Source organism: Molothrus ater, chromosome 2 (assembly GCF_012460135.2).
Source record: "Molothrus ater isolate BHLD 08-10-18 breed brown headed cowbird chromosome 2, BPBGC_Mater_1.1, whole genome shotgun sequence".
In the NCBI taxonomy this organism is placed as follows: Eukaryota; Metazoa; Chordata; class Aves; order Passeriformes; family Icteridae; genus Molothrus; species Molothrus ater.
In genome coordinates, this window is record NC_050479.2 from 73,164,456 (window position 1) to 73,177,740 (window position 13,285).

The 13,285-nt window shown below is 46.6% G+C and overlaps 1 protein-coding gene across 3 annotated transcripts in view; it reads left to right on the forward strand.

The window, feature by feature from the left end:
- The first annotated feature begins 6,018 nt into the window (after positions 1 to 6,018).
- ARHGAP20 (Rho GTPase activating protein 20) overlaps positions 6,019 to 13,285 on the forward strand; it is a 56,591-nt gene continuing 49,324 nt past the window's right edge. Inside the window, exon 1 of one of the 3 annotated variants that reach the window (XM_036404155.2) lies at positions 6,019 to 6,207. In XM_036404155.2, the coding sequence (XP_036260048.1) occupies positions 6,109 to 6,207 (99 nt within the window). In that variant the 5' untranslated portion in view covers positions 6,019 to 6,108. Of the gene's footprint in view, positions 6,208 to 6,515; positions 6,543 to 13,285 lie in introns of those variants that run through there. The other 2 variants (XM_036404153.2, XM_036404156.1) reach the window with 2 other exon arrangements.

A 13,285-nucleotide genomic window follows, 5' to 3' on the forward strand; every position in this document is an offset into this window, starting at 1 on the left:
CTCCAGGGAGTCTGTTGGCAACACCTGGCTGTAACACAAAAACCAGTGCAGGTTATTTATGACCTGTATGCTGATAACCATGTTTCTCAACTGTAATTTTGGGACAAGCATCTGAAAACACCCTTCCCCAGCAAAGTTTAGGTGATAGAATGTCTTTTCTCAAAAATATGTTGAATATGAACAGAAACAAACCCTGATGCTGAGTATCACTGTGGGTGCTGAGGACTGTGGGTTTTCCAGGTCTCAGGCAGTGTAATGGGTACCCTGAGATTCAATAAGGCTCAAGCTTATGCTGAAGAGATGTGTGTTCTGCCCATATCTGAACACTTAGTAGATGTTTCCTAAGGTCAGCCTCCTTTGTCTCAATGGCACCTACCCTTGTACTCAGGATTAAGCTGCGGTTTTGGTTCTGTGTGTTCCCACCACTACCCACCTACCCGAGAGCAAAGTTAAACGGCTCCAGGCACAAGTGCTCAGATTAAGTTTGGAAATGTTACACACAAAGGGACGAGATTAGGCCTTATCTCAAATGAAATGCTATCCTTTCATGTCTGTTACTTAGCTCTCCTGAGGTCCTTGTGGATGTATATCCCGTTACTGACTTTCAACTTTGCCTCACAATTTGCAATTGAAAGACTGAACACTGGACAAGGACACTAAGAAAATCTTCAGTGCAGAGAAACCAAAAATAAACAATTTCATGAGTGTATTAGTGTGAATGAAAGAAATAAGGCATAAAAAATGAGAAGGAAGATGCAGGAAAAACAGGGAAAATGTGCATGGTAGGAAAATTCAAATGCCACTTGCTCCTGAGAGGTGTTAATATTGGGCCATATACACATTGAGATACTTATGCCAGCCATATTTGCTCACAAGCATAGTACTGGTTTAACTACACTGATTAAAAAAAATCAAACCTAATTAAATCAGAGCAATGTTTGCATGCAGGAAGCATGCAGCCCTTCAAAGGCAAACTTCCCTTTGATGTGCTGGACTGAATTTCACAGAGCATAAGGCTGAAGGGAATATTAAGAATTGGTAGAATCATTGGCTGGTTCATCCATAAGGCTGGGACATAAAACACTTACCTGGGCATTAGGTGTAGCCATGGGAGGATGGCCCTAGATGGCCCCAGCGGTGATCCCATGTGGAGCACCCAGTGCTCAGGCTCTCCCTGTACTGTGCTGTGCCTGTTCCTACAGCTGAGTTGTCAGCCGGGCTCCCCATTCAGCTCCACACTCATCCCTGCTGCTGAAAACACGCCACGTGCTGTAAACTTGGACTCCACATTCACGTGGGATCACCTGTACTTCTGGGGTAGAGAGGGAGGGCAGGTCTCTGTTTATTTGACAAGCCTTGGCAGAATAGCCCAAGTGAGGTGTTTCCCAGCCCTTAAGGAGCCTTGACGCAGAGCATCTGGCACAAAAGGCCCTGTAAACTTTACTGCTTGGGAAGGGACAGGATGGGGTGCTTCCTGTTAACGTGATACTATCTGCACAAAACATTAATAACTGCTGTGGCCTGAATCCCAGGACGTTCATGAATTCCACTTAGCAGCTACTCACATTGCATTTAGCAGTTTTATTAGCAGTTTGCTATCAAAACGAAGGGCAGGACTTGGTACCTGGGCCACCTTCACCCCAAACCCTTTGAGACCAGAGCACAGAGGATGCTCTCAGCTCACCACAACTTTTTGGGACAGGAGCAGCAGTAAACACCATGAAGATGAGCAACGAAGGATTCACACTGCAGGGCAGATACCTGCCTCTAAAAGCTCCTGTGCTGAGTTCCAGCATCCATTCCATTCATCCTGCATTCTTCTCCAAGTTTTCATTTCAGCTCAGCTTTTCTCCATCTCAGTAGCTCCAATCTGTCCAGGATATGGTCCTATTTTTAGCTGTTCACAATGCACGAGCAGCACAAGATTCTAGGTACTGGGATATTAAAACAGAAAGTCAATGCATCAGATCTCATTGAAATGCAACTGCCCCTGGAGATTCCAATTCAGATCAACTTCATGTCTTTAATTGCATGGGGCACTTGTGTGGTTCATAAAATTAGTTTTCAGGCAACTGTGCCCTTTTGGGGCAGATTTGATAGAACCATGGGTTTTTAGTGCAGGTTAAGTACTGTTCATTCATTTATAGGCTCACATAGTTCCTCAGATATCATAATTTTCTTGGAAGGGAATTTCTGCTAGTGCTAATGTGCTTGGAAAGCTCATAAAACCCAGAGGTAGCAGCAGCCTGTGTATCTTACATTTGCTAACAGTTCACTGTGGGTTTCTCTGATGTGGCAGATTTACAGGGGTCATGTTTCCACCTGGATGAGCTTGCCCATGAATAATTCTCCCGTCTTGTGTACAAGATTTTCCTACAACACCCATATATTTCTCTGTCCCAATTCTCCCCCTGTCTCTCTGGTGTTTTTCTTCACACCACACCGTGGTCAAGGCAACAGAAAGAAAATCTTTTTATTAACATGCATGTTATTTTCTGAGCCTTCTATGTCTTTTTTGAGGGGGGTAGGGCTCAAGCAGGATTTTAGCTGGTGGTGATAATGGTGCAGTTTAAGGCTGATTAGGTGCAATTATACACCTTGTCTTTTCGTTGTTCAGACCAACTCAGGCCAGAAATACCCAGGCTGATGTTAAAACCCTGACAGCACGAGAAGCAGCACCCAGTAGGTGCCCCACAGCCTGGGCAATGTCACAGTGTGCCTGCTTTGTGCTGTGGGGTGGCAGGCACTGGGGTGCCTTAGGCAGCAACAGCCCTGTCCTCATGCCTGGCCTCACACCAGCCCATGTGGGATTTTCTTCATCCTTGGACAAAGACTGAGGGAGAGCTGGGTGATTTTCCCACTGGGAATTGCTGCACAGAGGCAGGTTAACCATCAGGCAGGGGCAGTTCTGGGGATTCTGCACAGGCTGCAATTGCATCCTGTCCCCAGCCTTGATCATGCCCCCAATTTTCAAATTTCTCTCAAATCCAAATGAAATGCAAATGAAAACCAATAAAGTCCTGATCTGCCAGAAAGAAACTCTTGGTTAAACTCTGAACAGTCTTTAGGGAAAGCGTATTTTTCCTGTTTCCCATTTTTGGCTGTTCTTGGCGGGTTCATTTATTTTTACCCTTTGAGATTAATCATGGTAAGGCACGAGACCCACTTGCTGCTCCTGTCACACCAGGCAAGGTGCTCCAGGCTGCCTGCCTGTAGATTGCTCCTGTACTCTGTATGCTTCCTCCTGGTCATTTCTGCTCCAGCAAGGGGCAGGGAGGCTTGTAAAACCCTGCTCCCTCCCAGTCGCTCCTGCCAGTTCACACCTCCTGCTCCAAACTTCCTGTCCACTTTTCTGGCAGAGGAGGTTAAGAAAAGGTATGGAAACATTGGATGCACAGAAGAACTGAAGCTAACAAAAACATGTTGGCTGTATGTTTGCATATGTAAACATATGCATATGTAAACATGTGCTTTGAAGAGAAGAAAGCTTCTCCATCTTGGTCACAAAACAGCAAGATTTTGATCTATTTGCCTCTGTGAGTAGGTGAAGGAGTCAGCATTCAATGAAGAGTGTGGGAAATGTGCTCGTGGTAGTAGATAAAAGAACACCTCTGTGCACGTGCAAGCGTTTCAGAAAGCTTATGCAACATTTCCTTTTCAAATAAACAGATACATACAGCCCTGTTTCCAAAATGTCACCGAGAATATCACTTGCAAATGTTTTTGGAAAGGAGGTTGCCAAATTGCTAAATATATTCTGTGCTTAGAATAGGCATTTTGTACAGTTTCCTTTCTACCCTGATAAATCTTTTCTTAGCCCTCCCACAGAAACTCAAAGACCTGCCTGGGGACGGCATCCTGCTGGGTTGGGTGCTTGTCCCCATGTTGTGGAGCTGGGTGCTGTGCCAAGGGAAGCCCATGACCCTGCTTGTGTCCCCCTTGCTGCCAACCCCTTGCAGCACCAGCACGGTGGAAGAGGATGAAGGAGGAGAAGCAGGGACATGACCAAAGGGGTGGGAGTGGAAGGGCGGGAGAAGCTGTGAGAGCACCAGCACGAGGTCTGCACTGAGTGGGGATGGTGCTCACAGCTGGCCTGTGCCGAGGCCCAGAGGGGCAGAAATCAGCTGACACCATGGCTTTCAGAGACTCATGCTTTAAAAATTCAGAAGGCTTTTTTATATACTACTCTGCCTCAGTGATGAATGGCCATCTGTCAGTAAATTAGTACAGATAGCAAGAATGCATCATTTCGGGGTTTCTACCCTTCAGCTGAAGGACCTTACACATGCAAAGAGGAAATGGTACAACTCATGACACATTAGCACACACACTGCATACAAACCTCTGCCCTACCCATCCACTGTTTTCCCAAAGATATCAGGGGCAGCCTGCTGGGCTTTCTGAAATCAGACAGTGTCATCCAAGAGCTATTTCCTGGTGGTCACAGGTATCTATGAGTTTCTTTTTACTGGTCAGTCATACAGTAGGGAGAAAAAGTCAGGTCAGATCCACAAAACCCCAGGGCTTCTGAGGAGGCAAAAGAACTCATACTGCATTCCAGACTTAAATATTTAATCTTTCCTTACTTACATGATTCCACTGACTCACAAAAATGAGGGTACAAGGAGAGGGCAGATGCCCACATCAATCTCAACAAAGAGATCACTGAAGCATTATTAGATGGAAATGCTGAGCCTAAATAATGCATCCAGGGTAGCCACATAACATGGAACCAAATTTATCATTTACTACTATTTTAGTCATATATGGCAAGAGTCACCACCACCAAGCTGCAGAAGCAGCACATCCATTTGTGCTTCCAAGAGGAGAACCAGCTTGGGTTCTTCAGATGTAAAGTAATCGTGTTAAAGCTGAATCTCTTCCCAATCCAATTCACCACGGGGATGTAAAAATTCATCTTGCAGAAGAAAGGCAGTGAAATGCTGCACATGAGATGGTAGGGTCTCTCTGCTTTTCCTTTTGTGATCAACGTGGGAGAAAATGCATGTAAACTCTGTAACAGCTAGAAAGGCTGGAGATAAAAATATCCCTCACAACACGTAGGAAGGGTTAGAAAGAACCTCCTGGGTGATCAGGAGTAGCCCCTCTCTGTTGAAGACACCACGTTTAATGAAGGTATACAATAATGTACCAACACGACAGCTATATCAAACCACCACCATTTGGAGCACTACACCTTCTGCTCCCGGCTGGCAGGGATCCTCCTCCTCTTCGGATCAGTACGATCAGGACGCTTTCTTCCCTTCTCCAGCTGAGATTTATTTATAGCCTACTTACAACCATTTGTTCTTGAGCCAACACCATCCATTAGTGGAACTAGTGGTTCCTCCTCCTTATTGCTCACGGCTTTCCGGAGCACGATGGCATCCCCTTGGCGGTGGCATCCCCTCGGCGTCCCCCAGCGCACTGGGAGCCTCTGGTGCCATGGTCGCAGGGACCCCCACAGCTGCCCCCAGCCCACTGCTCGCTCCTCAGACGGGAGGGCTCTGGGGAGAGCCATGCCTGGCGCTGAACTGGCTGCTGCGGGGACATACGGGGCACCACAGGTCTGGCAGCACCCGCGCCACTCCCGGGACCCCACAGCAGCTCCGGGTGTTCTAACCCCGCACCGCCCGCCACAGCGCCCTGTGCCCACAACACCCGCGCCACTTCTGGGCCCCTGCAGCGCGCCCCCAGCGCTGTGACCCCCGACACGCCCGGCAGTGCTGTGTCCCTGTCACACCCGTCCCATTCCCGGGATCCCTCAGCTCCCAGCTCCCGGCTCCCCGCCGGCCCCGCACGCCCCCGGTCCCGCAGCGCGCGCAGGCGCGGGATGCGAGCGCGCGCACCGCCGCCCACCGCCGTCCCCCGCCGTCCCCGTCCCCCCGCGCCCCCCGGAGGCCGCGCATGCGCGCTGCCGCCCTCCCGCTGCGGGACCCCCTGCCCGGAGCGGGCCCGGCGCGGCGGAGGGGGCGTGGCCTGCGAGGGCGTGTCCCTAGGGGGCGTGTCCCGCGCTCGGGGGGCGTGGCGCGGCGCGGCGCGCCCTGTCCATGGTGCGGGCGGCGGCGCGGGTGTCCCCGCGGCGGGAGCGCGGCGGCGCGGGGCTGTATGGACGTGATGTCCCCGCAACAGGAGCACCTCGGCCCGGGCCGCTCGTCCTCGGTGAGCGGCGAGACCAGGGGCTTCGCCGCCGCCGACAGCAAGAAGGTGAGGCCGCCCCCGGAGACCGCACGGGAAAGCGCCCCCCGATCCTTGTCCGTGTCCCGGAGCTTCCCGCGGCGGGCACCGCCGGTCAGCGCGGCCCCACCGCGCGCTCCGCCGCGCCATCTCCCCGAGTCCTGCACGCCGCCGTCGGAACCGGGCTCGGGGGAGCCGCTGGCGGAGCCGAGGCTGTCGGCGGGAAGGGTTCGTGCACGGGCTCCCCGGGGAGCCGGGAGTGCCGCGGTGCCCGGTGCGGCCGATGGGTGGATAACCGGGCACCTCGGGGGCTGGCTGCACGCATGTCCCGGGAGCACAGGGAGCCTGCTGCCGGGGTGTCCGGGGTAGGTCCGGAGCGCCGCTGCACAGCTGTCCCGGGCAGCTCGGGAAGGGTTTGCCGGGTGCTGTTCGGTGCAGGCACAGGGCTTGGCTGCATGGATCCCCCGGGAATCTGGCGCGGAGGGTGTTGCTGCACGGATGTGCTGGACCGATAAAAGGGTTTGCTACATGGATTTCGTGGGGAAACGCGAAGGACGTTTTGCTGAATGTATTTCTGGAGGTTTTGCTCGGTGGGTATCAGAGAGAGCTGGGGAATGGTTTGCAGAGCTGTTATCCAGGGGATCGAAGAGGGATCTGCTGCATGTGTGCCTGGAGAGAGCGAGCGAAGGGTTTGGTCGAGATGAGGGTGTTCGGTGGCTGCTCTCGCACGTGCTTTGTGCAAGAGGAATATAAGAAGCTCCCTGAGAAAGCACCTTGTGCAAAGTGTATACAATTGATAGCAGAGGAACCTCATCCCATCTTCAAAACTGGTTGTAAAATCTGCTTGATGTCTCAGATTGCTTTTCAGCATTTGACATAATCAAGTGCAAAATGCTCTCTTCTGCATACAGCCAAGCACTTGTTTCTGCCTTTTACTTAGCTGTAACAAGCGAGCTGTGATAACCAGATTCTTCCTGCTGTATAAAACAGGAATTCTTTTTTTTCTCTTGGGTTTAGCAAGTGCTGAAATGTTTTTCTATCCAAAGTAGAGCTGGTACCTTGCTGCCTTGCAGATTTTGCTTCACAATGACATTTAAATCTATTCACTGCCTTGTCTTTAGAGGTACACTTCAGACGGCTGCCAAATAGGCTGGCAGGATTAGAATGACTGGCCAGGTTTCAGTGTCCCTTAGTAAATCTGTCCACCTGGTGACAATTTAGGATGGTAGTAAAGTCTGAGCTTGTGTCCAATGATGTGGCTAAGCAGTCCCTGGGATTTTGCTGGCCATGGCACAGCAATGCTGATGGGTCTCTTTGGGCTAGGAGGTGATGCTGTGTGTTTCCATGGGTTGTGTCCCACCAAGCCACGTAGTGCTCCAGCCTGACTGCAGCCCTGGGGACTCCTTCTTATGGCAGCTGCTGTCAATGGTGGAATGGTTGCCTGGAGAGAGTATTGTCAAGATTTCTACTACACTTAAAGTACTGCAGTTAATACCTGATTGGTTTCTGAACTGGGCATGTGATACACCTACACAAGGTGGTGGAGTACCTTCTGCTGCCCAGCTGGGCAAAATGATGGAGTAGATACTCACCCTTTCCAAGTGCTGTGATGTAATTTGAGATGGCTACATGTGCAGCTTTGATTTTTATCAAACATTTATTTCATTTTTGCTGAAGACAGAACACCATGTACCTTCCAACCTGGCAGAGCTCTGATGCTAGGCACCCACCTGAAATGAGAAGTTCGAGTACTGTGAAGATGAACGTTTTTATCGTGCAAGTTCCACTTCATTATTCAGCATTCTGAGGACAAATATTAATGGTAGCACTATTGTGTTGTGTTGTGTTTCCTATTCCTGCTCCAAAGAGCCCACAGTCGAAGGAATGCAGACCTTGTTTTTGCCAACGCTGACAAGAGAGCAGGGATATTACTTTTTACAGTTCTTGGCAGCCCTTTTGGAATTCCTCAGCGTGGAGGCACATGCAGCGGGGGTACAAATGGAGATCCTCCTGTGGAGAAGCAGCTTGAGACCCTGGCTGGGCCCTGCAGCGTATGGCAGCTTGGTACACCATGCACAACCAACACAGGCAGCCACCAACATCCAGCCAGCAGCTCAGCTGCTTGTCCACAGTTGTGGTGCTTCCTTGAGACTGCTAGCATGTCACCTCTTTATGTCTCTCTGGGGAAGAAGCTTCCAACCTTTATCCATGTACAGGAAAGGAGTATTCCTAATTTTGCCTGAAGCTGGATCTCAGTGACAGTTCAAATATTTCTTTTATTATTTAGGTCCTTTGGACTCTATATTTACCTTTGTGTTGTCTTCTACTCAGTGCCAAAGCATCATTTTTTCACAATACAGAAAGTCTTTTTTGGTAACAGGGAGCTTACCTTGTTTGTATTGGTTGCATACAGCAAAATGGAAGAATGTGTTGGCAAGAAATCAGTTTTGATGCTGGTGACACAGCATGTCAAGTTAAACAATTTTGTTGCAAATAAATATTTAACATCAACTGTTTTGCTTTCTGGCAAAAGCTACCCCTAAATATGTGATGCTAGGTGCTAGGTGACTACTGAACCTTTCTCCCTTTTTATTATTGTGACTATGTTTGCTCAAATTAGCTGAGATTTGCTGCATTGTTCTGTGGTTTTCTGAACTCCTACTTCATCTTCCACTTGGCTGTCAAAACCAAGCTGAAGGATCCACATACTTGATCCCACCACAGAACCAGAACAGGGACAGAAAATGTCTAGGGCTTTTTTCATGTATTTTATGTGACCATTTAAACTAATATCCTGGAAACGTTTCTGTGCCTATTCTTGGCATGCACAATAATTTGCACTGCTAGCCTACCTCACAGTCTGTGGGAGGTTCTCTCTGTTAAATGCTTACAACACTCTGCTAAAAGGTGACATTGAAGTGCAGTGTTTTAGTTAATGCTTGTGGAAAATTCTGGGCGAGTTTCCCTCCTTTACTGGACTTACTGGAGTCACCATGTGTGATTGACCTACACAGAAGTTTTGTATTGACTGTTTAGCTTAGAAACCAATTCCAATAAATTGATGCAACTGAAGTGGATTGCAGTAGCATGACTAAAAGTGATTATACTGATAGAGCTTATTTCTACAAATTTGTCAAAACAAACCATGCAGCAGAAATGTCTTTTATGTAACTGTGTCAGCAGTAGCAGCTGGGTCATTTAACCATATTTATAATTTCCTGGTGTTTCACTTCTCTCTTCTCAGAGGGTCTAGATTCCAGCCAACCCTGAATATTTTATGCAAAACAATATCTGGTAGCACAAGGAGTCAGTCCTAGGATTTTTGCTGCATCCTTGAAGATTTCAAGTAAATTCTTGAAATGTTTTGGAGGCTCAGCAATTAATATTTACATCTACAAAGTGTGCAAAAAATTAACCATTTTGAATACTAATCAAAGTAGCATTTATGGTTTGAGGCTTGAAATCTGGCAATTCCATCACCGTAAATATGTGTTTCTTTGTGATTCTGGTCACAAATGCAGCAACAGTTTACTGGCAGGGAAAAGGGACTTCTAGTGTTCCTCAACAGTGTGATTAAATGGACAAATTCAAGCAAATTAATGGCATTGGAAGAGTAATCATACATAATCTTCATCCCTTGTTTTACTCTGAAAAGATGAATCAAGTATGTATTTGCCATTATATGGTATGATACCTTGATCTCATGCCAAGAGATTTATCTTTTTTAAGATAAATCTTCTTAAGCAGGGATTTCTTCTTCCTGCAAGATTCTGTCCTGGCTGAGGATCTGGTGGGTTGTTTCTAAAATCACACCTGGTAGTGCTGGAAATTTCAGACACTTAGAAACACTTCTGGCACTATTTAGTGAAGTGATGAACAATTCCTATCATCCTGCAGATATATCCTGTAGCTATTTTGTCTCTGATGAGGACTGAAAAAGCTCCTACTTTAATGAAATCACCCGCAAAGTGGGTCATTAGGTTAAAATCACCTTGGTAGGATGTGCTGGCTTGTGGTAACTTCCTGTGGTGATGTGCCTCCTGGTGCTGATTTAATTACTAACTAGTGTTAGCAATCCTTTATTTTTCTGTCCATGAGAGAACCTGAAAATTATGCAGAAAACAATGTGTTCTAGTTCTTGAGTTTCCTATTCCTGGGTTTTTTGTTTGCCCCTCCAGGTGGCACTAGGAAAGAGAGGGGCACGATAGGTCATAGGGGATGTAACGCCCAAGAACCACAAATAACAAATTATTGCCTCTTTACTTAATGTTGCTTGAAGTATGGATGTGGAGTGGGGGGAATCTCCTCTCTCTTGTCATCTCTAAACTGCTCCTGAGAAAGTCTGTACGTACAGAAACTGGGACAGAATTTTATCCATGTGTTAACCTTCATGCTTTGTGGCAAGCTTGAAAGGAAACTTTGGGCTTCAGCAGGACCATCACAAACCCAGTCACTGATCTGAGCAGTGCACTGACTCACTGTAGGACCCACAAGCAGCATACTCAATGCTCAATGTTCCCCTCCTCTATGATGTGTTTACTGATCTTTCACATCTTCATCTAGTGATGCAGATGAGCGGAATCTTTTGAAGACATCCATATAAGTGCTTCCAAAGATTTGTATCCTTCAGGAAGTATGGTGAAACATGTTTTGTTCCTAGCTTCTTTTATCAATTTTTCTTTATACTCTGAGATAGCTTTCAGCCTTTGCTGTGCTCTCTAGCAGCTGCTGTTCCATGAGGATGTGCTTTTGGTTCCACTGTGTTGGTAGCTCTTTTCTCTTGTGCCCCTGCAATTGTTTTCTCCACAATTATCCATCCAAAAATGGCTTTCTTTCTAGGAAGGTCCTTGTAAGTAAAAGTATTCTGCCAGCATAAACAAAAGCACATAGTTTTGTCACCTGCTCTGCCTTTATGGTAAATGGGTCTCTCTACATCTCTGCTGCTTGAGCCAGCAGTTCAAATGCAGTCATCTTCTCACCCTGTTTTTGAGGGCTCAAGAATGCTATAGGTCAGCATAGGTCCATTTCTTGCTATAACAAAATAAAAGAATTCTTGTTATGTTTGGCACTTTTTGACAACTCTAGTCTGTAAGTCTAACAAATACTGGATTTTAGTATATGTAGGAAAATATAATCTGTTGCCTCTCATAAGTGGCCCAGTGATACAGGGGTAAGAGTGATGCCCAGTTATTCTGCTATATGCTGAGGGTTGTTATGATTTTTCTGATTTTCAGGCATTTAGCTGAAATTTGCCCCACAGTTTCTGGTAAGGATTTGTTGTCAGTGCTTTGGTTCATATCTAGCTAAACCAGGAGTGTGTGCCACAGATATGTTTTGTTGCTCAGACAACAAGAGCAGAGTTTGCATGGGTGAAATCCCTCACAGTTATTAACTTAAATATATTTAGAGAGTAGGATTTGTTAAAATCAGACTTCTTTTCATTAGAAAAATAAAGCAGTGAAAGGGAGAGCTTAGCCACTTGAAAGCAATCCTCAGCTTGAGGCATTGGCACATCTGAGGGTTGTCCCTGTCACCCAGTTAAATGACCCAGGCAGATGTCCCAGCCTTGACCCATTTCTGGAGTGAGCCTGTAAATCAGGAGCCTGAAATCCTTCAGTGTCTGGGGAGGCTTTAACAAGGTTATCTGCACATTGCTGAGGAGGCATTTCTGCTGTGTTTACCTGTCACTCAGGAACTAAGTAAATTTTTCAACTGTTTGTGTGTCTGTTCTTAAATAGACATCAAGTAACATTTTCTCATCCTAAGCTCAAACCACTGCAAGAAGACAGTTCTTCCCTGAGTTACTGAGCATATACATTTTTCTGTTCCCTGTCCTTTGCTCAGATAGCAAGGAGAGGATTGATGATGATTAACTCTGTTTTCTTGGTCACCTTGCTTTTCTTTTACAGTCAATGGAGAAAAACTTCTTCAGGCAAGATGAGCCATGCCCTAAATTGTCCTTTTCTCTCTGTCAGCTCTAAAAGGAGCACAGGGCAGACAGCTCAGGTGTGTGAGTCAGAGGCTGGGGAGAGGAATCTTCCTGCATGTGTCTCACCATGGCATGGGTCAGGCAGCACAACCTGGCAATGTGGGCAGTGTGTTCCTGGGGAATCACTGCACACTGCCCCTGGCTTAGCCTGCCTGCTCTGACCAGTAGCTGCAGCAGGGTATCCACTTAGTGCATAATTTTTAACTTCTCTAGACACTTGAAAATATTATAAACACTCTATATGCATTACTTAAGTTACTTGCCATCACAAAATAAATAGTAAGTACCATTAATTTTTTTTCATACATTCTTTATTTAATTCACACTCTGCCATTCTCTTTAGAAGCATGATATAGTAAAGTGATACATGTAAAGTGCAGGAACAGTTCCAATTTTTTTGGTCTTACCATGTGTTACCTTTTCCACAGTGGAAAGCAATATTGTAACTTGGCAATATATTGATTTATATAAATTTCAAATAGTGCCATCATCCACTTCAACTCTGAGGCAAAATTAGTTGAATACTGGCATCCAGGAATACATTTTTCCCCAAGCTGATGACTTGGGAGATACTTGTGCAAGTTTTACTGTAGTCCATAGGGGTTCTGATTCTTGAGGAGAGGCAGCATATTTTCAGTGATGTTTTGTAAGCTTTCTGTCTTCTGCATGGTGGGCTGGTCTGCTCATAAACCGCCTACCATCACAGTTTACAAAACAGTGTGTCAGATTGTAGGTCTGATCGATATCTGGTGTAAATTCATTCTTCTCCAGTCTACAGGCCTATGAATTTTTTATACCAAATGAGAAACTGGCCAAATACTACCACCAGTCCAACAACTGAAATTGCAAAACCTTTTTGTTTCTGTTAAGAAGTCAAGACAACCACAACCAGAAATGCAGAAAGTATGAAGTTAAACCTGAATCGGAGGGGAAGGGGCAGCAACTCCAGCTTTTGGATGTGAGGAAGACAGACGTAACTCTAGTTTGTCCTGACTGACACAAGATTATCATCTTTGCATCTAAATGCACACTGTAAACACTCATTATAGATACTGATTTTATGATACATTTCACATGGGTGTGACTCAGCCAGCAAGTATGAGAATTTCTGTCTGTGTT